This window comes from Vidua macroura, chromosome 25 (assembly GCF_024509145.1).
Source record: "Vidua macroura isolate BioBank_ID:100142 chromosome 25, ASM2450914v1, whole genome shotgun sequence".
Classification (NCBI taxonomy): Eukaryota; Metazoa; Chordata; class Aves; order Passeriformes; family Viduidae; genus Vidua; species Vidua macroura.
Genome location: NC_071595.1, coordinates 625764 through 648547, shown reverse-complemented (window position 1 = coordinate 648547; position 22784 = coordinate 625764). Strand labels below are relative to the sequence as shown.

General features: G+C 57.8%; 1 protein-coding gene across 2 annotated transcripts; it reads right to left on the bottom strand.

The window, feature by feature from the left end:
- Positions 1 to 13711: 13711 nt before the first annotated feature.
- On the bottom strand, positions 13712 to 20680 carry TRAPPC3 (trafficking protein particle complex subunit 3). 2 transcript variants are annotated; one of them, XM_053998978.1, is made up of 6 exons: positions 20543 to 20680; positions 19004 to 19051; positions 17381 to 17478; positions 16203 to 16302; positions 15758 to 15940; positions 13712 to 15299 (listed from the first exon to the last, which is right to left on the bottom strand). In XM_053998978.1, exons 1-6 carry the CDS (start codon positions 20582 to 20584, stop codon positions 15180 to 15182), a joined length of 591 nt encoding a protein of 196 aa, XP_053854953.1. In that variant the 5' UTR covers positions 20585 to 20680; the 3' UTR covers positions 13712 to 15179. The 2 variants fall into 2 exon arrangements, with proteins under 2 accessions (XP_053854953.1, XP_053854954.1); XM_053998979.1 differs by lacking the exon at positions 19004 to 19051 and having other exon boundaries at positions 20543 to 20678.
- Positions 20681 to 22784: the final 2104 nt, after the last annotated feature.

Sequence of the window (22784 nt, the reverse complement as noted above, 5' to 3'; positions counted from 1 at the left end):
CCACTTCTGCGGTGGGCCAACTCTGCCGCCCTGAAAATCCTGTTGCCCTGGGCAGAACAGTTCGGGAACGTGGTGCCAGTGCAGCCGGGTCCTGCTGCCTCGTGTCTCGGCACGGTTTTAAATCACACACCGGGACAGAGGCGCCCTAAACCCAGGAGATCGGGGTGCCGGCGGCCCCCAGCTCCTGCCTTTCCCGGGCACCGTGTGCTGCCCGTGCCCAGGGCGGAGGAGCCGCGGCGTCCCGCTGGCAGCCGCGTGCCAGGCGCAGCCGGGACACCGCCGGCGCTGCCGCAGCTGCCGGGGTGCGCGGGGGTGCAGGGCCCCGGGTGTGCCCCGGGAGGCAGATTAGGGTTGCTCAGGCAACGCGCACGGAGAAAGCCCGTCGGGATGGAGGCCGCTGGGTGCACAAGGGTGTTTGTTTTCTGTATTAAGCGCCTGAGCAAGGGGGGCGTCAGACAGCTAATCCCCCCTCAATGCCTTCCCCCGGAGAGCAGCCGCCGTGGGGCCGGACCCTGCTCCCAGGAATGCTGATGTGCTGTGCCCTGCGCGGGCGGATGGGGCTGGGGTCCCCTCCGTGCACGGAGCAGGCAGGGCTGGGGGTCCACCCGCAGCTGGTCCTTCACCGCAGTCCCCACCGCAGCCCAGGGCGAGCAGCGCAGAGCAGCCCCAAGGCTGCTCCAGGCCAGGGCTGAGCCCGGCTGAGCCACGGCACGTGGTGACTGCTCGGGGAGCCAGCAGGATGGCTGCTGGCAGCCACGGCTCTGCCACCGCCTCGGCACCACGGCCACAGTGCTCTGGCAGAATCTGCTCTCCTGCCCATGCCCTTGTCCCACCTGCAGCGCCCGGGCACAGGGCAGAGCACGGAGGGGCCTCCACTGGCACGGCAGCTCCCGCAGAAATGAACCAGCCTTGTTTAACCAGAGCTCTCACTGGCAAAGCATTTCCTCTGCTCAGAGGCTCATTTGCCAGCACAGACATTCCTCTGTCCCACAGAGCAAACCATCGGCTGCAGCCTCGCTCCGTGCCGGCCTCTGCTGCCTGTCATCGCTCCTGTGCTGGCTCCTTCCTCCCCAGGCCTGTCCCCTCCCCGGGATGGAGCCTGGGGTGCAGCCGTGCCACCCTGGCCATGCCACCTTGGCTGTGCTGTGCCACTCTGGCTGCTCCTGGCCATGCACAGGCTTCTTCCTGCTGCCCAGCAGTATTTGGGGTCATTTTTGCTCTGGAGTCTTCTAACCCCTCACTGAGTTCTTTCTTTTCTTTTATATCTTGTGGAGTTACAGCTGCTTCTGACTGCAGCCCCCTGGTCCTCTGGTTTGGGTGCTGGTGCACCTGCTCACTGGCAGAGAACAAGGGACTGAAAAATATGTAGGACTTGAGTAAACATTACCAAGCAACACCTGACCCATCAATATTCTTATACTAGAGGCAAAACCCAGCTCTGTACCAGTGGTGAGATTTCTTTCTTTTCCCTCTTTTTTCATTTCATAGATTTTTTTCCTCAGCTGTTGGGAAAAATTCTATGAAACTAACTCTATTCCAGCCCAAAAGATCTCCAGGTGTGAGCTCACATCTCGCAGCCCGAGGCTGCAGCAATCCCAAGCTGAGCAAGGAAGGAGAACAACATCCCAACTCACCCAGTGCCACAACTCTGAGTAACTCATCCTACTTAGAATTTATTTATGTGAGCTAAAGAGCTGATACCTCTCAGCACTGTGCTGAGCCACTGCTGAGGGCTCTCCTTCCCAGCGGGAGAGGGAAGCCAGGCTTAGAGTGGGATTTAGTGGCTCTGCTGCCTGTATCTCCTGGCAGCTCTGCACCCACGGCTGTGCCAGGGCTCCACGGCGTCCCCGGCACTGCGCTGGCCCTGCCAGGGCCACACTGAGAGCTCTGGTGCCACAGCAGCCCTGGGTACTGCTGGGACCTCAGGGGCCCAAATCCCAGGAGATTCTCACTGCTTCCCAAAATCCCGGCTCACTGCTTCCCAAAATCCCCGTCCCAGCCATCCAGCTGCTCCGCACAGGAGGAACAAGAGAGAGGGAGGAGACATAATTCAATCTGGGGCTGAAAAATGCCTTAACTTAATTTCGGTGGGTCACGGACATAATCGAATCAGCCCCGTGCGTTGGAATATCGTTTCCATGTTTCCACAAAGATGGATAATTGCGCTCAGAAAACCAGCCCTTGGTGCTCAGTGGGAAAATGTGCCATGGGGGTGGGAGGGGGCCAGGAGCTGGGCTGGCAGCGCCGGGCAGAGCTGGGGTGTGCTGCTGTGCCCGCTCAGGGTCCTGGCACGGGGTGACAAGGGGCTGGGGGCATCGCCCTGGCTGTGCCAGCTGCGACGTGCAGGTGAGAGGTGGCCCGGGCAGGAGGACACCGGGCAGGGAGCAGCGGTGTCGGCACAGTGCGGGGCGAGCCACGGCTCCGTGTGGAGCGTGGTGCCAGATCCCAGCCTTCGGGAACATTCAGTGATGGATTAAATGCAATCTGACTACCACTGTGGGAGGTTGGAGAGAATTACTTCATACAAATGCACTTCGGAAAGTATTTAGAGTCAAATTTTCAAAAGCCCCTGAACGATTTAAGAGCCAAAATCCCATTTTCCAAAGTCACTTAAATGAGCAAGAAAAGATCAGTTAAGAAAACACGCGAGCAGACGGGGCCTGGAGGGACGGGCTGCGGTGGCCGCGGCTGCAGCACCACGCCACCATCAGCCACTGCAGCCCTCGCCCCGGGAGCCACGAGGCTGCATCGGCCTCAGGAAGCATCCCTGCGTTTCTTCCTGAGGAATCAGCCCGGGATGGGTCCCACTGGGTCAGATTGAAGGGAGCCAGTCCCGCTGGGGACAGGGACAGCGCCCGGCTCAGCAGCTGTGGGCCACCACTGCCACCTCCAGCTCCCATCGCGGACCCCGCCGGGCAGGAAGGGTCCCCGGCTGTAACGGGAGAAGGCAGGGCTGCAGCTGGGAACCGCAGGGCTCCTTCCCTTACCCCACAACCGCTGCAGCCTCCTAAAAGCATCTCCAGTTCCCCGCTCAGCATCCTAATGAACCGCAAGGGCAGCTGGGACCCTTTGAGGCAGCAACCATGGAGACTCAACCCCCCCAAAGAGCAAATCCCAAAGCAATTAGCTTTGCAAGGCTCGGCCGGGCTGGTGGAGGTTCCACATTCCTCGGTGGCTGTAAAGCTCTTTACTGGGATTGTTTTCCTGCGTGAGCCCTGCCCGGGGTACACATGGTGGCTCCGGCTCCCAGCACCTTTGGTGCATGCCATAAAAAAACACTCTCACGTTGCCTTTGCTCGGCCTGAATCGGAGCGAGTTTATACACTTCCCCCAGTAGAAAGCAAAAAGGATCTGAGACAGAATTCTTGCTCCAGGATCCTTTACAATTCCTGGAGGACATTTTTGGAAAGGGAAGGGTTGTATTTACTTTGGCAGCTGACTCTGCTCCTATATACATATGCATGGAAAAACTGCACTCACCTACGGTTTCCAGGGCTCCCTTGTCTGCAGAGCACCAGCCCAGGTGGTAGCTGGCGGCCCCCGGACCTCTGTTTGGAAATGGCACGTGGAATTGGAAGCTGAAGTTTAAATCTCTCCCCAGGGCAGCCCTGGAGGGGATGTGGCAGCCCCGGAGCTCATCGCAGCTCAACACAACCAGAGGCAGGACCGTCCCCGTGATGCCCCCGTGTGCCCCCACCACCCCCCTCTCCGGGCACGTCTCCCCACCTGCACCTCCAGCCTTCCCGTGGCTGCTGTGATTAATTCACTGACAGTGGGGTTGGAATAAATCCACTCGTTGGCACGTTGTAAATTCATCACGTGCTGGGGACGCACATTCCAGCCCACCATAAACACCCCTGGCTGTGAGCTAGTAAATCTGTCTCCAGAGCTGGTGGATGAATGGAGTCCCTGGGTCCTGGGGGCTGCTCCAATCCGGAGCTGGGGTGACCCCACAGCACCCAGCTGTCTCTGAAAGGAGCTGGTTCCAGAAAGGGGCTGTCAGGAGCAGGCTCGCCCAGCTGCTGTCACCTCCCAGTTTGTATCCCCCCTCCCTGTGCCATTCCTGCACTGGCAGCTGGGCTGGGTGCTCCCCTGAGTACTGGAATCCCATCCCATGGGATCAGGGCAGGGTCCTGCAGCCTGTCTGGGAGCTGCCCAGAGCACTCAGAGGAAGTTTGCTGCCTTGGTGCTCTGCCGAGCTGCTGAAACGTCCAGGCAGTAAACCAGTTGTAAAACAGGAAAAAAAACCCCAAAACATTTTATTATCCACCAAACAGCTGCTGCTTCGTTTTATGGGGGTCATTCTCTGAGGAGATCGGGCTGGCAGAGCAGAGACATCAGCCCAGGCCTCGGTGGGCTCCAGGCTCCTGGCACCCCCAGCTCAGCTCCTCCAGCCCCCATCCATCCCCCAGCACCAGGCTGGCACTGGGGCCACAGTGGGCACGGGCAGGGAAGGGCACGTGTGGCTGTAGGGTTTTATCAGCTGCACTATTGTTGGGGCTGTCAGCAAGTCACCCTGGGGGGAGGGCGTGGGGGCCCTGTTTGGTGGGTGCTGCATCCTGTGGCACCCTGAGATCCGTCTGCAGGGCCAGGCAGGGCGTGGGCAGAGGGGAGGGCAGGGAGCGGGCACCAGTGCTGCTTCCCATCGCCTTCCCCGGGAGAGGAAGCTGGGGCACAGTTCAGCGTCCCTTTCCCAGAGGAAGCCAAGTGCTGGGGATGTGGCATTGGCACAGGATGCAGATGCCATCCTGGGGGGCTGGGCCAGCGCTGCACGGAGCCTGCTCCCCCTGGAGAGCTGGACGCAGGGCTGAGGGTCCCTGGGCACCTCCAGGGATGGTGTCCCCGTGGAGGGATGAGCATCACCATGACTGTGACAGACAATCATGGGGACATGCCAGATGTTGCCCTGCCACTGCCTTTTCTCATTCTCCATCCCTTGTGCCCGCTTTGACCGTGCTGGTGTGAGCTGTGTGCTTCGCACGGGGCCATTCTGGGACGTGGCTTGTGCCAGCACCAGGCAGGGGCCTGGGGGCCTGTGCCTGCCCCAGCGCAGCACCATGGCCCAAGAGCTCCCGGCAGCTCCAGCCTCTATGAAATAATTTGTTATTTTAGTTGTAAAACAGTAAGTGGCCCCTTTCCAGGAGGAGAAGGGAAAAGCCAAACGGCCCCACTCCTGCTAATGACTGAGCCAGTCAGTCAGCATGGGCAGGACTGGCATGGGAGCAGGACCTGCCTCCCCCGTGCCCCCTCTGACACCCCCGTGCCCCCTCTGACACCCCTGTACCTCCTCTGACACCCCCGTGCCCCCTCTGACACCCCCGTGCCCCCTCTGACACCCCTGTGCCCCCTCTGACACCCCCGTGCCCCCTCTGACACCTCTGTGCCCCCTCTGACACCTCTGTGCCCCCTCTGACACCCCTGTGCCCCTCTGACACCTCTGTGCCCCCTCTGACACCCCCGTGCCCCCTCTGACACCTCTGTGCCCTCTCTGACACACCCATGCACACCTCTGACACAGCTCCAGTGTGCCCAGTACAGCACCAGTGTGCCCAGTACAGCTCCATTGTGCCCAGCACAGCTCCAGTGTGCCCAGTACAGCTCCAGTGTGCCCAGCACAGCTCCAGTGTGCCCAGTACAGCACCAGTGTGCCCAGTACAGCTCCAGTGTGCCCAGTACACTCGCCATGGCTGTCACCAGGACGTCCCCAGGCACAGCAGTGAGGTGACAGCAGCACAGCCTAAGCCAACCAAAGCTGTCACAGTCTCAAACCCTTTATGCGCCGTGTTGGGGCAAGTTTCCCCACCTGAGCTTCAAAGAGGACGGGAAGCCCCAGCAGGGAGGTGGGGATGGGTGGGACCGCGCTGCTCCCTAAGCCACGTGTGGGTGTCATCTGCTTTTTGGCACCTCCCCTGCCCCCGGGGATGGGGACACCTGGGGTGCCCCCTCCTGTCACCGTGAGCAGGAGCCCAGGGGTGCAGCAGGGGCTCGGCAGGGCCCTGCTCAGGGATTTGACCCCCCAGCAGAGGCAGCGCCTGCTCTGAGTGCTGGGTGTGGACAAAGAACCCGACGCTGTTTGGTCAGGGTCATTCCCGGGGACCTTGCAGCGGTGCCGGGGCACTCCCAGAATCTGGCCCCAGGCATCACTCCCAGAATGTGGCAGCGCCGTGTGGAGAGCTCCGGGGCTGTGCAGGCAACGCCCCTCCCGCTGCCAGGTTATGGAGCGGAGTCCTCAAAAATGCAAAAAATGCACCGGGAATCAAGGTTGGCCTGAAGAGTTTTGATCTCTCCGCAGTTGCTGCAGCGCTGCTGTAAGTGCATCCAGATGGCTCAGACCACACAGACGCAGCGCCCACGGCCACCGCCACCTTCGGCCACCTTCGGCCACCGCCACCTTCGGCCACCCCACCTTCGGCCACCCCACCTTCGGCCACCCCACCTTCGGCCAGCCCACCTTCGGCCAGCCCGCCCCAGCCCGCCCCAGCCCGCCCGCCCTGCCCGGGCACCTCAGGGGCGGGTGGGACGTGCCAAGGGCCAGCGCTCGCACAGGGCAGGTCGAGCTGCGTGTCATTTGGGTCAGCCCTAAGGGGTGGCAGCGCGGTGATCCGTCCCCTAGGGCTGGTGGCTTTCCGTGCGGCTCTCAGGGTGGCAGTGACATCGCCCCAGCTTGTGTCTGGGGGGAGGGATGTGGCCTCCCACTGTTCTGATAAATTTAACGGAGACCTGAGCACCAAAGTTCAGAGCAGCTGCTGGGAGGTGATGGATGCTGCACTGTGTCTCAAAACCACTGGCTTTGTCCCCTGGGCTCCAGCACAATCCCTGCACGGCCCTGATGGGCCCCTCAGTGTGCCAGGTCCTGGCTCTGTCACTTCACTATTTCAGTGAGCACTGCTATTGCCCAGACTTCCAAGAGGAGGGAAAATGGCCATGGTAGTTTACAGCAGGTGAGTGCTGTGCCTACAGCAGCTGGGGCAGGGCAGATCTGTGCTTATTTTGGTGCTTTTACTGCATCTCAGAGCTGAGGAGGGAGGGATGGAAGGATAGATGAAGGCTTGCAGACACCCTGGCCTCGAGTTGTCCCCCAGAGATGCCTGGTCCCAGCTCAGTGCATCTGTTCTGGCCCCACTGAGGGCACTGCTGCCCATCCTCCTCTTCCTGCTCCCCAAGAACTGATGAGCAGGTGATGCTAAATCAGACAAAGGCTCATTTTGACCCACCAGTCACATTACTCATGCTCAGAGTCACAGTGGGAACAGGGCTGGCGAGACAGTGCGGGTGCTTGGACTCGGCCAGGGGTGCTGGAGTGGGCAGAGGGGCACAGACAGGGCTGGGGGTCCCTCGTGCCCATGGCTGGGCCACCAGAGCACCCTGGTGCTGACTCCTGGTCTCATTCTTTGCAGGAGTGGGAATGTGTTTACCCGGAGCTTGCTCCTTAGGGAACAAACCCGCAGTGGCTTTTGTCAAAAAGCAAGAGCATTTCTAGGAAGGTCAGAATTTCCTTTCCTGAAAGCCAGTTCCCAGGAAGGAAAACATGTTTTGGCCAGAAACTGATGCCCAGTTCTGTGTGGTTTAGCTGAGAACAGAAGACAGAGTGTCGGCAGTGAGAGTGCCTTGCCCAGCTCTGGTCCTCCTCCTCAGGGACACCAGGTCCCCCCGTGCAGGGGACAAGGGGCTGCCCCCAGCTGGAATCTCCCCAGCTGCCAGCATGGGGCTCATGTGGTACCTGGTGGGGATGCTCCCAGCATCCAGCACGTTCCTCTGCCATCACCTCCCATCACCCGGAGCAAGCCCTGGTGCCATCCCTGCTGGCCTCCTCGCTCCTGGCCTCTCAGCTGAGCACCTCAGGCCGGTGGCCGTGCTCCCCCTCCCCGGCACTGCCCACCAAACCGAGGAAGTCGCAACCGCAGAGCTCTTGAAAGCATTTTTTTGGTGGAGACCACCGGTACTGAGAGATTAAAATTGCTGTTGTTTCTTCCATTACTCAGCTTTCCTGAATTATGGGGTGTAATACTCAGGGAGTGGGAATAATTAGGGGAGAACAATGGCAGGCTTGAAGGCTTAACTACGCCTGTGTGGTACTGCCGGCCAGGCCAGCCTGCTGTCACATTTCTCTAGGCCTCCATTTTCCACAGACCGTGCCAAGCCCTTTCCACTACGGTACCGGCTCCGACTTCCTCATTCCCGGGGCTCTGCTCCCCGGAATGTCCCGGTTAACGCTCGGTTCCCCGGCCCCCAGGCAGCCAGCACCCCCAGCAGGGGCTCTGTGCCCTGCCCGGCCGGGACGCGCAGCCCGGGGGATGCAGGGATGCAGACAGAGGGATGCTGAGCCCTGCAGTAAAGGATGCAGGAGCAGGGGAGGCTGTGGGGCGGTGCAGGGGGCCAGGGCAGCCCCATTGCCTTTGTGTCCCCTCCAGGCTCCTCAGCACGAGGCGAGCAGAGGTCCCAGCAGGTCATTCCAGCGTTCCATGCTCGAGGAAGCCGCTGGATTTCTCCCCTCGGCAGGGAACACCCTCCAGCCCCTCGGTGGCATCTTGCTCAAGAGCCTTCCCAGCAATGGCTCGGCGCTGCGGGGCCTGGGGAGCAGTGAGAGCCCTGGCCCAGAGCTTGGGCAAGAGGCCACAGTGCTGGTCCCAGCCCCGGGCAGGCGCTGGCTCCAGCCGGGGCACGCGGGCGGCTGTGGGGGGCTCTGCGCCTGCCGTGGGACAGGGACGAGGAGCCACAGCCCAGGGCAGAGCCAGCCCAGCGCCTGGCAACTTCTCCCTGAGCTCTGGGATGTCAGCGCTAGCACTAATTAAAATAAAATCAATATTTTTTTGCTGTAAAAAGAGACATTGTTCTGGCGAGCACTTTCCCCCGAGTCAGCTCCTGTGTCTGTGTGACGGGCAGGGAGAAGCCAGCGGGATCCTGGGGCTGCAAGGAACGTCTGGGGCCTCGCTTCATCCAAGGAGGGGATTGGTTTTAAATCCTCATATTGTTTTCTCATTTCTCCATTAACTGGACTGTTGGGAAGTCTTGACTGCAGCCATCCCTGGTCATCCAGGCATCTGGTCCAGTCCTGCTTGTGGTGAGCCACTTGCCTTGGCAAGGACAGGACGGGGTTGGGGACGGGATCGAGGTTGGGGGGTTGGACGAGATATGGGACAGCCTGGCTCATTAGGTGTCCATTTTAATTAATGTTTTATGGGCAGGTGGCTCCCCTTGAGCTTATCAGGAATCCACTCTGCTCCCAGAATTCCTGATCTCTCAGGAGCTCCTGTTTTCTCTCACAAACAGCTTCAAGACTTTATTTTTCTGCTGAAAAACAGCCCGAGTGGAATCATACTTTAGTCATCGGACAATTCGAGGAAAATTCCCGTAGCTACCAATTGGGATTGTGCCTAGGATGGGAATCCACTGATGCCTGAAATCAGTCATCTCACAACCCTGCAGCCAGTGGTCCTGAGTGACCACTTTGAGCTCGCCTGGGCTGCAGCAGCTGTGCCAGGATCTCCCTCAGAGCAGAATTCCTCTTGGAGCTCATCCTGCCTGTGACACCCAGAGGACCAATGATGATGAGGGAGCCTGGGCTGATACCCCCCACCCCACGGGGCTCTTCCTTCCACCCTTGAGAAGATGCATCAGTGTGAGTATCCTGCTGAACTGGAGGGGAATTTCTCACAGGTCTGTTCCTTTGTGCAGGTTCTTTATATCCATGCGTGTGCACGTTACAGATGTTGCTACTTCATATTTATAATTCAATTAGAGTGATGGTCATAGAAAATCCCATTTGAGTCATTTTGTATGAGTTAAATTATTCAATTGATCAAGTGCTGCTGTTGCTGTGTTAATGAGGTATTGTTATGATTAAGTGTTGGTAAATCCTTTAGACTTAATCCATTGATCCAATCCGAGGCTAAATTTAGTAAGGGGATCCTCTCTGTGCCTGGTGACTCAGCTTGGGAGTGTCCCTTACCCCTTTGCATTCCTGACTTTTTCCTGCCTTCCTTTTTCTCTCCCCACTTCCACCTAATTCACTGTAGACTGCTTTTAATCCTACTTTTCTTGGTGTGATTTATCTACCCCATAAGAAATACAGTGACAAAATTATATCAAACCTGCTTTTGCCAGAGATTCGGCCCCAAACCCCTCATTCACCACAGGCCCAGGGAAAGAGCGACCATTCCAGAGGCTCCCTTACTCGGAAGCCACAATTGTGGGGTGGAATGAGGTATGGGGGGCGGGACTGTCCTCACTGGCTCATGCCATGGTACAGTAAAAAAGGCACCCCCGACTGGGAAGAAATGATGATGCTTGGTTTTAGATTAGAAGGTTGAAGGATAGTTTTATTAAAACTACACTATATTATATTAATATATTATTTAAAGGGACATTATCTTATTTTACATATTTACTTTTTATTTATTTGTTAACTAAGTAATAAACTCGTGATTGTTTGTTGAGAGTTTGCGATACAGTTGGATTTGATTGGTTATTGAACTTAAACAAGTTTTACTAGAATTTAATTAAGTAATTATTTTAGGTAAAAAATCTTTATACTAAATTCTATTTGGGAAAAAAAAAAAAAGGAGTAGAGATAAAGATTGTTTTCCCTTCTTTCTTTCTTTCTTTCTCTCAGTGTTTCTCTTGAGAGATAGAATTATGTCCCTCTGTCTAGAGAATGTGAATGTCACACCATGGGGCTGGGAATGGTGGCGTGGCCAGTGCCACCCTCCTTCCCTGCCACTGGATCAGCCCTTCCCATTGCAGCCGGTGTGAGCTGCCCCGAGGCGCCACGGAGAGCCGGGAGCACGGGCCTGAGCAGGGCAGGAGGACGCCGAGAGGGGTCCCGTCCCCGCCGCAGCCACTCGCCATCCCTGCACGTGTCCGTGCTGGAGCAAGGACGATTGTCCCGGCGTTTCCCTTCGCCCGGGACTCGGCAGCCGCCTCCGGCGCAGCGCTGGCTTTCACAGGGCTGGATCCGCTCCGCAGCCGGGCAGAGCGTGGGAGGAGGGTGCCGATCCCGCTTAGGAAACACAAAACAATAAAAGAGGAACAATGGAGCTTCCTTCCCGTCACCCCAAATACCAAACGCCACCAGAATGTGGCTCAGCTCCGAGCAGCGCTGCCGGGGCTGCTCCTGTGTCCTCTGACCCGAGGGAGGAACTGCAGACACCTCCTCCTCTTCCTCGCCCTGGCAAGGGATGCTGCGGGAGGGCGGGTGCCAAAGGGCTGCCCTGACCCGGCGCTGCTGCCAGAGGCATTCCCAGCTTTGGAAAACTGCATTTGGGCCAGGGCAGGGGGGTGCAGCGTGGCCGTGCCTTGAGAGAGGATTTTGTCAGCTGCCTGCGCTTCCAGGGTAGCCAAACACGTGTTGCAGGCGGCCCAGGGGCCCAGGAAGGGTTATAAGAACGTCCAGGTACCCAGACTCACCAGATCCTTATCAGCCAGAGAACGTGTTCTCATGGATTTGGTGCCCGTGTGGTGCCAAGCACGGGGAGATGCTCGGCCAGGTCGGCCACAGCTGGGCAGCTGGGGGGAGCTGGATCTGCACCTGAGTGGTGCCCACACCCCGAGTATCGCACAGCTGCGTGTGGCAGGTGCTCAGGACACAGGGCCAGAGCCCCCTGAGGGGCTGGTACCTGCCTGTCCCTGCTGGCTCCACCCTCACCTTGGCTGCCTGGCGCCATCGGCACCGTGCCAGCCCTGCCAACAGGCCCCGGCCCCAGTGCTCCAGCCCCCGTGGGTGAGACATCCTCTGCACGGCCTCAGCGAGTGCCCGGCACCCTGGCCAAGCACATCTGGCTGAAAGCTGTGGGAGCTGCCCCGGCAATGAGGACACCAGCCCGGAAACACTTCTTTCCCAGAGAGATTCTCTTGTCCCATGCAGGATCCTCTCCCAGCACCATCCCTGTCCCCTCAGCAAATTCTGGATTGTGGGGGCTGGACAGTGCCCAGGGATGTCACCCACCTTATTTTGGGTGACAGGAGCAGGGCTGGGAGCTCTGCTTCCCTCTGGAGAGTAGAAAAGGGACCACCTGCTCGTGGCTGGTGCAAGAGTGGGGAGTGCGGCCGGGGCTCGCCACCAGCCGGGAGCAGCAGCCAGGTTGTCCTGGTTTTCCAACACTGGCCATATTGTCCCCATGCTGGGGACATGAACTGGTTTAAACCCTCACCTTGGACCCGGTGAGTCACACACTGACCTTCAGCTCCTGCCAGCGTGCCCCATCAGGGCACCAGCCAATGTCCCACTTTGCTGCAGGAGGGGGACGAGGGCTGGAAAGCTCCTTCCGCCTCCACAGGCACTGCAGCAGCCAAAGCTCTTGCATCCTGCTGCTCCGGGAGCCTGGGGTGTGGCTGGGACACGGTGCTGTGGCCATGTGGGGTGCCCAGGCTGGTGAGGGCACACGGGGCTGGATGGGGGCTCACCCCAGGCACCGGGGTCCCGCAGCATCACTCTCCAGCACCGCTCCCGCCCCACGTCCCCTGTCCCCCCCTTGCCTTGTTGCCATCTCCAGTATCACGCAGGGATGTGAGAGCCTGGAAGTCGCCTCTTTTCCTGCCAGGTTAAATCGCTCCCTAGGAATGTCTATTATTCCCACAAGTCAACTTTCCCCTCCGCGGTATGTGTCAGGGGTCAGGGCTGGCACCACATGAAAGCGACGGGTATTCAATAACCCAGAGCCGTGGAAAGGCTTCAGTCCAAGCCCAGCCACGTTGGGGTTTATTGATGCAGATGCCTTTCCCCATTTGTTTCCTATAAACAGCACATGGTAATATTTAGTAGGTTTCAAACAGAGCTTTTTGCATATTCTCCCTTGTCTGCAGCGAGCTGCTCAGTAGTAGACAGTTTTAATTTACTTAATGCAATTTCTGCTTTTTGTTCTTCCAGAAGGTCTGGGCTGGTTTTGACCCTGTCACCCCAGCAAATTACTTGAATTCCCAAGGGGCTGGGAGCAGGAGTCCGGGATCCACTCTCTGCAGGGGTGAGGACAAGGGATCTCACTCCCCCAGACCCTCTGGGACACAGCCTCAGGAGCCGGGTGCATGTTGGGGCTGTTTGGGGCTGCCCTGGCTGGCTCCTGCTCCTGGCCAGGCTGGCAGCACGTGGTGCTCGCCAGCTCCAGAGGAAAAAAAACCCAGTTTATTGCAAAAGCTGCCACTTCCCCATCCCCAGGGCTGGCAGAGGTCACGGCACAGCCCTGGGCACTCAGTGACTGCAGGGTGACCCCGGAGGAGGGAATGCCCACGAGCACAGAGCAGAGGTCCCACCAGAGCAGGGCTCCTGGGGAGCACTTACACAAGAAAGGGAAGCACTGAACTGCTCCTGGAGAGCAGCCCTTGCTGTTCCTTGTCTCCACACTCCTGGCAGCAGCACTACACGGCCGATGCCAGCCATGGAGCAGCACCAAGCTGGCAGCAGAGGAGGCTCAGATGCCCCTCCAGGTGATTTTTTGCCACTGTAAATGCCCACAGAGAGTTCTGGCTCTGCAGCAGCTGCCTCGGGCTGGTGGCAGAGTCCCAGCCGCTGAGCACAGTGGATTCACAGACCCCAAGCCAGCCACCCTGGGTGTCTGCCCCCAGTCCCCTCCGTGTGTGGAATGCTGGGCAGGTTCCTCCAGGCCTGCCGGCAGCCAGGAATTCTTGGGGCAGTGCTGCTGTCACCCTGCCAGCCCTGGGCACCCTGTCACCCTGCCAGCACCCACCACCAGAACACAGGCAAGAGGAGACCAAAGAATTGACACCGCGATTCTTTTAATGCAATTGTTCCTAAAATGCAGCTTTAAAGTGACTTGGAATGGTCAACAATGAGAAATAAGGGATGGTTTTGAGCTCTGCCACGTGACCATGTGGCACCTCTGCCACCAACACCCACCTGCCACCGCTGGGCCACCGCCCTGCCTCTGACTGCTCTTACAGCCACTCACTGTCCCTTCACAGGGCACATGTCACACGGGGCATCCAGAGGGACTCTCTGGGGCAAAAAAGGGACAGGGCGAGCCATCCAGTGCCAGATGACCCAATTTTCCTCCAGAAAAGCCAAAAGAGAGCAGCACAAGCAGTGGGTTGCTCCCTCTCACCTCACATTCAGGCATCAACCAACACAAATTCTGGAGCTCACAAAGACCTCGAGGGGCTGTGCCTTCATGCTACGTAAAGTGATTTGGGAACCCAATGCCTGACTGTGCTCTCTGGCTCTGGGTGGCAGAGGAAGCTGATGTTCCAATCTCTTGCTTTTTGTTATCTAATACTTCTTTATGTATTTATTTTTGAGAGCAGAAAGTGCCACAGGTCAAGTAACTGGGAAATTCTACTGTAGCCTGAACACCAGTGAGAACAAACCCCGGCACTGCCTTCACACCATGCAGCCTTTACATCCCCCAACAGCAGAACAGAGCCTGAAATGTCTTTAACACCTCCCAGGCCTCAGCCTGAGTTTTGTCCTCTCTCCATGACTCCCCATGCAGCCCTGGGCTGTGCCCACTGTGAAGCACCCATGCCATTTAAGCCACTCTTTCTCCATGTAAAATAGTTCCCACTGCTCCACTGGAGTTTGACCTCCTCCCCTCCCAAGGTGAGGCTTCTGGGGGAGGGACAATGGAAAGGCCACGGGACTCCCAGATTTCTGTGGGGCCAAAGCCCCCTGAGCCCCTGCCCTGGTGCCAGCACTCCAACAGCTCTCCCCAGCCACCCCTTTGGATCAAGCCTGCATTTGCCAGTGACTTGAGAATCAAGTGCAGGAAGCCAGTTTGATCTAACAAACACTACACACATCTCCAAATGGATTTTAAACACCTCATTTTAGGAAGGACAGGGTTTAGCAGGGAATCAGTGGGCTCTTGTAGCTCAGTCTCCAATTCTGGTGCTCCAACACCGATGCAGATGCAAAGAGACCGGAGCTCTCCTGGAGTCTGAGCAGTTGTTCTCACACAGCCCAGGTCAGAATTGGAAACTGAGCGTAGGAAGCCCCCAGGGGGAGGGAAAAGGACATCACCTGATGAAAAAGCTTCAGAATGAACCTGGGAAATAAACAGCAACCAGACAATCACCTTCTACAGAGGATGGAAGTGAGAGTAGAAGAAAACAACATCTGAGACAGTCAGTGAGTCAGTCTGAGTGTGCAGGGGCAGGAGATCCCTCTGGATCTGTGAGGAAAGCTAATGGCCAAACCCAGCTGGTCCCTCCAGTCCCCAGGGATGATGGGTTCACTCTTCCCCAGCTGGAAGGTTGTCTTCAATCCTCCTGATGAACTTCATCCGTATTTCCGTGACGCTGTCGCCCTTCAGGGTGTCCTGGACAAACTTCACATCGACAGCCATCTGCACCTAAGTGAGGGAAGAGCAGAGAGGAGCTGGTAACTCCCCCTTCACAGCAGCTTCTCCAGGGACTGAACGATCCTGGAGCACCAGCTTAAGGGCTCTAAGGGCATGACATGACACACAGGGCTCTACACAGCCCTAAATTTGGGACGCAGCCGTTCTCCTGTCCCAACCAATTCCCAGCTGGGGCTCACAGCAGTTGCAGAGTGGGGATTTTGGAGCTTCATACAAACTCAGACGTGCTTGAACTTGGGTTGTGAGCTGAAAGGGCTCAGGCACCACCTCTGGGCCTCAGCTGCCACAGATGACAGCAGCCAAGTGCTCCTGCAGCTCTGCCCTTCTCCTGGGAATGTGTTCCAAGTCCACAGCAAACCCAGAAGTCACGAACACAGACCAGAATTCAAGCATCTGCTGACACCTGGCTGTCCATACAGCCATCCCAAGGGAAGGGAGATGTGGCTCACCATTTCCAGGGCACCTCGCAGCACCCCGCAGAGCAGGTTGGAGTAGATGAGGGTTGAGTGGTTGTCAGGGAGCTCCACGAAATCCACCAAGGGGTTGTTTTCCAAGATCAGGGAGAACTCGTCACCCCCAGGACTCCAGTTGGTGATGCTCGGAGTGATGCCCAGGTACATTTTAAATGCAATCTGTTGTGGCAAACAGGAGTAATAAGAACAGGTGAGGCAACAGCACAGCTTTGATTTTGTAAAATTACTCAAGGGGTTTGCAAACATCTCTCCTCTCTTCCAGTTCCCACCAGCCAGCAGTACTTGGGCTAAAGCTTTTTTTTCCCCCCCCTTCCCAAAATCTTCATCAAACTCCCAGAACAGTGCTGTGAGTAGCAAATATTCCATCCTCACATGCAAAACCCCCCAAAAAAACCTGACAAAGCTGTGCTCTGACATCTACCTTTGCTATAACATCTGCAGTTTCACGGAAATCGTGGCACCTCCCAACATTGGAACGGGCCAGGAAGTCCTCGATGAGCCGGACACCGATGTTGTAACCCCTGTGAAGGGACCAGAGCAACAGCTTTAGAAAGACAACAAATATTTAGAAAAGAAGAGAGTGAAGAAGCAAAGTCTAATCTGAGAAATGTCAGTGTTAAGTAACTTCAGCCTGCCAGGGTTTTGCTCCTGGAGCAGCACACAGGGATGTGGCTGTGATCCTGATGCCTTGTGAAGGCTGCCCTAGAACAGAGGCTGGACAGAGCTGAAGAACAAAGCAGGGATTTATTAAAAGTCTTCAATGGATCCACCTTGGGCAGTACAAGAGCCCAGCCAGGGCTGCACCCAAGATGAACCCAAAATAGTCACAAAAAATGGATGACTGGTCACAGGGTCTCTCACTTTTATAAGTTCTGCTCCATTTGCACATTGGAGTTCATTGTCCAATTACAGCTTTAGGTTATCAAGTCCCATCCTTCTTGTTTTTCTCTCTTCAGCCCACATTGTTTGTGCTCTTGGGCCTGAGATTTGGATTGGTTGTCTGTGACACTGACATTCTCTGGACAGAGGGACACAATTCTGTCTCTCAGGATTTCTTGGAGAAGCACAGAGGGAAGAAGAGAAAACAATCTTTATCTCTGCCCCTTTGTTCTCCCCATGTGGAATGTGGTGTGGAGATTGTTCACCTGCAGGGATTGCTGGGCTGGATTCTGGTGAAGGTTGTTTGGGGTCAGTGCCCAGTGGGATCCAGCTGTGTTGGGCTCTCAGCAGAGTCACAGTTTGAGTTAGTTAGAGAGGTGAGTAAGAAGTGAGTATGTAGAATGGGATAGTATCTCTTTAAATAGTATATTAATGGAATATAGTATAGTTTTAATAAAGCTATCCTTCAGCCTCCTGGTCTGGAGCAGACAGCAGCATTTCTTCCCATTGGGGGTCACTTGATTTTTGTCCTTGGTGCCCAGCTGGAGAAGGAATTGTTTTGTCTCCCTGCTCTGTGCAGAGAGCTCAGCATCCCTTAACATGAAGCTCAGAACCACACACTGAAGCAGCACAGAACCTGAAAAATATAAAAGCTAAAACCTGAGGCACCAATCCCTGCTCCCACACGGCAGAGCCGCTCCCGCTCGTGCCTGCACTCACATTTTGTCCAGCTGCTTGTTGACGTCGTCGTCGTTCTCGTAGTCCTTGCAGAGCTGGGTCACCAGGGCGCCGTAGGTCAGCGTGAACAGCTCCGAGTTCTGCACACAGGAAAAGGGATTCACCCACCAGAACCCGCCCGGCTCCGCTGCCTCCGCGTCCTGCACCGCCACCCTCGGCACGGAGAGGGCAACAGGGACCTGCTGTCTCAAAGGAACCTGGTGCTTAATAAGGAGAGATCCCAGCTCCAGTTCAATAAAGAGAGATCCCAGCTCCAGTTTAATAAGGAGAGATCCCAGCTTCAATTAAATAAGGAGAGATCCCAGCTCCAGTTAAATAAGGAGAGATCCCAGCTCCAGTTCAATAAAGAGAGATCCCAGCTCCAGTTCAATAAGGAGAGATCCCAGCTTCAATTAAATAAGGAGAGATCCCAGCTCCAGTTCAATAAGGAGAGATCCCAGCTTCAATTAAATAAGGAGAGATCCCAGCTCCAGTTCAATAAGGAGAGACTCCAGCTCCAGTTTAATAAGGAGAGATCCCAGCTCCAGTTTAATAAGGAGAGATCCCAGCTCCAGTTTAATAAGGAGAGATCCCAGCTCCAGTTTAATAAGGAGAGATCCCAGCTCCAGTTCAATAAGGAGAGATCCCAGCTTCAATTAAATAAGGAGAGATCCCAGCTCCAGTTCAATAAGGAGAGACCCCAGCTCCAGTTTAATAAGGAGAGATCCCAGCTCCAGTTTAATAAGGAGAGATCCCAGCTCCAGTTCAATAAGGAGAGATCCCAGCTTCAATTAAATAAGGAGAGATCCCAGCTCCAGTTCTGGCAGCCACTTCATTCTCCTCAGAACAGGGTGTGGAAGAACCTGGTCTACTAGAAGGTGCCCCTGCCCTTGGAAGGGGGTGGAACTGGATGAGTTTTAAGATCCTTTTCAACCCAAACTATTCTTGGATTTTGGGAAAGACACCAACACCTCCTGGATAGATGGAGCTGCCATGCCAAGGCCCTGAATTTACCTCAAGCACTGGCCTAGAGCTGAGATCTGACTCAAACTCTTCCCTGTGTTTCATGAACACGTTACAAGTGGGCAGTGCCCATTAGGCTCCAGCTCTGGTCCTTTCAACAGGCCCAAAATGCTCCTCCACTCAGGGATTTATGAAATTCTGTACCAAGAAAAAGGACTCATCTGGTCCTAGAAAGTTGTCCAGGCACAGAATTTGCTTCACAGATTGAAATCAGCTCCTCAGACCCAGAACAGGCTCAGGGAGGCCAAGGCCAGGCCAGCTCAGCACTCAGGTGCTGTGCACGTCCACTCTGGGACTGGCCAGGACCAAAGTCACTCATGTTTTCTTTGCACAATTGTCAGATTTGCAGAAAAATTGTGAAAAAGGGGGAAAATTCTCCTCTCCCAGCCACCACCTTCAATCCTCACCCTTAACTGATGTCAAAGAGCATTTTTTGGGAGCCATTAAGCCAGACCAGTGATTAATGAGGTCATCAGAGGTTGCAGAACAAAACTCTGCAAAAGGAAGTGTTCTGGGGAACAAACAAACCCCCAGCACTGGTTTCTGCTGTCAGTTTTGGCATGCAGAGGGATCACAGGGGCCGACCTGGGATCTGTCACCTACCATGAGCTGCAGAGAGGCAGAAGGTGAAATGAATGGCAAATACCAATACTAGAGAATGAAAGCAGCAGCAGGCAGGGAGGGAAAAGAGACAAGATCAGAGTTAAGTGACAACACAGATCACCGTAAGTTCACACAAAGCCACAACAAACACAATGGAGGAAACACCCCCAAACAAATAGAAATTGGGTTTGTAGAGGACACAGGGAATTCCACCTTGTCTTCTTCCTGGATTAGGAAAAAATCCTTCCCTGGCAGGGTGGGCAGGCCCTGGCACAGGTGCCCAGAGCAGCTGGGGCTGCCCCTGGATCCCTGGCAGTGCCCAAGGCCAGGCTGGACAGGGCTTGGAGCACCCAGGGACAGTGGAAAGTGTCCCTGCCATGGCAGGGGCTGGAATGGGATGAACTTTAAGGCCCCTCCAACCCAAACCAGTCTGGGATTCCGGGATTGCCATCCACAAGGACAAAATGCTTCAGGCATGGAAACAACCAGAAGGGCTGCTTGGGGCTGTTGCCCCACTTTGCACCTAAAGAACTGACACGTTCTTTGGGGGTTTCACTTAAAAATTTGCTTTCCTCTGGGAAAACTGCGGGTTGGGCAATTCACATCGCTGGAAGGACAAGGGGGAAGTTCCTCTGGCTCAGCTGGAATCAGAGACTTGGCAGAGAATTTGACAGGCATGCAGGACAGGTGCTGCTGGTTCTGAGGGTCTCGGTGGTTTCAGTGAAGGCGGAGGTGGAGAGGGGGTGGGGATGGACGGAGGGAATCCAGCTGTCCACCTGCCACACCAGCCCCAGCACAGCCAGAGCTGGCCTCGCTCACTGCTGAGATGTTGTTATTAAAGGCGACTTCATCTACTGCAATCGGGCAAACTCCTCAATTCAGATTTGGACCTTTTTTTTTTTTTTTTTTTTTTTTTTCCCCAGCCCTTTTGATGTAATTGAAGTGCCCAAAGCTTTCCAAGTACTTTTATTATTTGGCACTGCAGAGCAGCGTGCACTCTCCACCCTATGCATCTGTTCTATGGCTACGGAGGCGTCAGAACTCCAGTGAATTATCACAATTCTTTACATAATCGTTGTATTTAACGAGCTGAATCCCTAGAAAAGAATCCCCTGAGCTGTGGAGAGGCAGGAGGGGGCAGCCAAGCCCGACCCAGCACCTCGTCAAGGCCAAAGAGAGAGAAGACCCCAGCTTTTTTTTGTTGTTTTTGGTTTTTTTATTACTTATTTTGCATTAAAAATTAATTAATTCGACCTGGTTTGACCCAGAATTCGAGCTCAGCTCTGGAGCTTTGGGCTCCATCCCTCAGTTCCTGATTCAGCCGGGCTGATAACGCGGAATGAGCTGGAGAGGAGAAGCGAGACACGCCAGGGAAGCGTTTTGGCTGCGAACCTCCCGTAAACGGGAGCGCCCGGTGCCGCCGATGGCTGCGCGGCCCCGCCGCACCGGGCGCTGCGGGCCGGGCCCGACCGCCCCCGCCCCGGGCCGGTTCCCCGGGTGCCCCACGCCATGCGCTCGCCACGCCGGCCCCGCCGTTACCATTTTCTTGCTCTCGGTGCCGCGCCCGCCCTGCCGCGACATCGTGTCCGCCCGGCCCGGCCCGGCCCGGCCCGGCCGCTCTGTCCGCCGCGGGCACCAAGGGAACCCCGGGGCGCCGCGGGGCACCACGGGACACGCAGTCCCCGCCGCGCCGCCGGCCGCACCCCGCCCGCCCGCCTGGACTACAAACCCCAGAGCGCATCGCGCGCCAGCACGGCGAGGCAGTCCCGCCCCACGTGACCGCCAGGCACCGCCCAATCCCGGCGCGCAGGGCGGGTCAGCTGACGGCCGCGCGGTCGCCGCCAGGGGGCGCTACCGCCCGCCGCCGTGGGGGCCGCGCTGGGCCCGGCCCGGCCCCGCCGCCCCCGCCTCACGGCCCGGGCTGTCCGCCGCCGGCCCGGCCCGGCCCCGCCGCTCCCGCTGTCCCCGCCTCACGGCCCGGGCTGTCCGCCGCCGGCCCGGCCCGGCCCCGCCGCTCCCGCCTCACGGCCCGGGCTGTCCGCCGCCGGCCCGGCCCGGCCCCGCCGCTCCCGCCGCCCCCGCCTCACGGCCCGGGCTGTCCGCCGCCGGCCCGGCCCGGCCCCGCCGCTCCCGCCGCCCCCGCCTCACGGCCCGGGCTGTCCGCCGCCGGGCCGTGGCCCCTGCCCGCCCGCTGACGGAATGGTGGCGCCGGTGCTGCTCCCTGCGGCCGGTCCCGGTGCAGCCGGCTTCCTGCAGGCCTCCCCGCGGCCCCCCAGCCCCATGGGACGGGGCCTTTGCCGGGGCGGCTGGGATAGAATGGTGGCGTGTCCCGAGCTGGGAGAGACGCGCAAGGACCTGCACAGGACACCCCAACAACCCCACCGTATTCTGAGGGCACTGTCTGAACGCTCCTTGAGCTGTGCCAGGGCCAGGCCCTGGGAGCCCGTTCTGTGCCTTCCTTGCCCTGGCCAGGGGCTCGGCAGAGGCTGGTTCCTGGGGAAAGGGCAGCTGGTGTCCATGGGGGGATGAAGCAAGCCCTGTGCCGGCAGGATTGGGCAAGCTCGGATCCCTAGGCTGCGGCTCAACGTGGAACACAAGCAGGTTTCCACCCTGTGAGGCTGCGAATGGCCCCGCAAGGACAGGGCAAAGGACAGGGTGTCTGGGAAACCAGCCTGGCTTGGGGCTGCAGGAACTGCAGGGAACATTCCCTGGAAGGACCCAGCTTCCCCTGACCCTCCCCAGGCCAGCACGGCCCCCGCTGCACCAGGTTCTGCTCCCAGACAGGCTGTGACTGCCATTGTTTACTTATTTATTGAATCTCCTGTTGTTTGTTTATTTATCCCATTATGTCCCCAGGCCCGGCTGCGGTGGTGTGCTGGGGGCAGGACATGCTCTGGGCACAGGGGGACCCCGCTCCTGCCGGCTGCTCAGGAATCCAGCAGCCGGGATCTGGCTCGCTGTCACCGCCGAGCAGGAGCGCGGGGAGCGGCCGGGTCACCTGCTGGCACTGCCTTACCTGGCTGCACCCCCGGGACACGGCCAGCTGTGAAGCACCAGGCCTGCTGTGCTTGTCCCGGGCTGGGGGGGCTGCCAGCAGCACCTCCGTTGTGCCAGCGAGCTGACGGCACGCCCGTGCTCCCTGCCTCCAGCTCTGCAGTGCCAGGTGCCCTCCTGCTCCCAGTCCCAAATGCCACCTTGTGCTCTCCCACCACAGTGGCCCCAGTGTGCTGGCGGAGATCGTTGAATGCTAGAACACCCCGAGCTGGAACAGGCCCACAAGGACCATGGAGCCCAGCTCCTGGCCCTGCACAGGACACCCCAACAATCCCACCCTGTGCCTGAGAGCGCTGTCCAAACGCTCCTGGAGCTCCGGCAGCCTCGGGGCCGTGCCCATTCCCTGGGGAGCCTGGGCAGTGCCAGCACCCTCTGGGGGAAGACAAGAACCTTACCCTAAATCCAACGTAAGAACACACCGTGTCCCTGGTCACCACAGAGGTCCCTGGCAGTGTCCCTGAGCTGGGGGCATGAGGGGCACACAGGGCACCCTGGCTGGCAGCTCAGCCCGTGTCTGCCATAACGCCCAGTGAGCACAGGAGACCCTCCCCAGGCGGAGCCGTTACTGCTCCCCGGCCCCGGGCAGCGGCCGAGCCGGCCCCGCTGCAGCCGAGGGCACCGAGAGCCGGTCTGACGGCGCCGGGCGGCTCTGCCGGTTCCCGCCCGCACACGGCAGATGCTCCGGGAGACGGGCGGAACCGAAACCCCGCGGCGGGGCCGGGCTGCG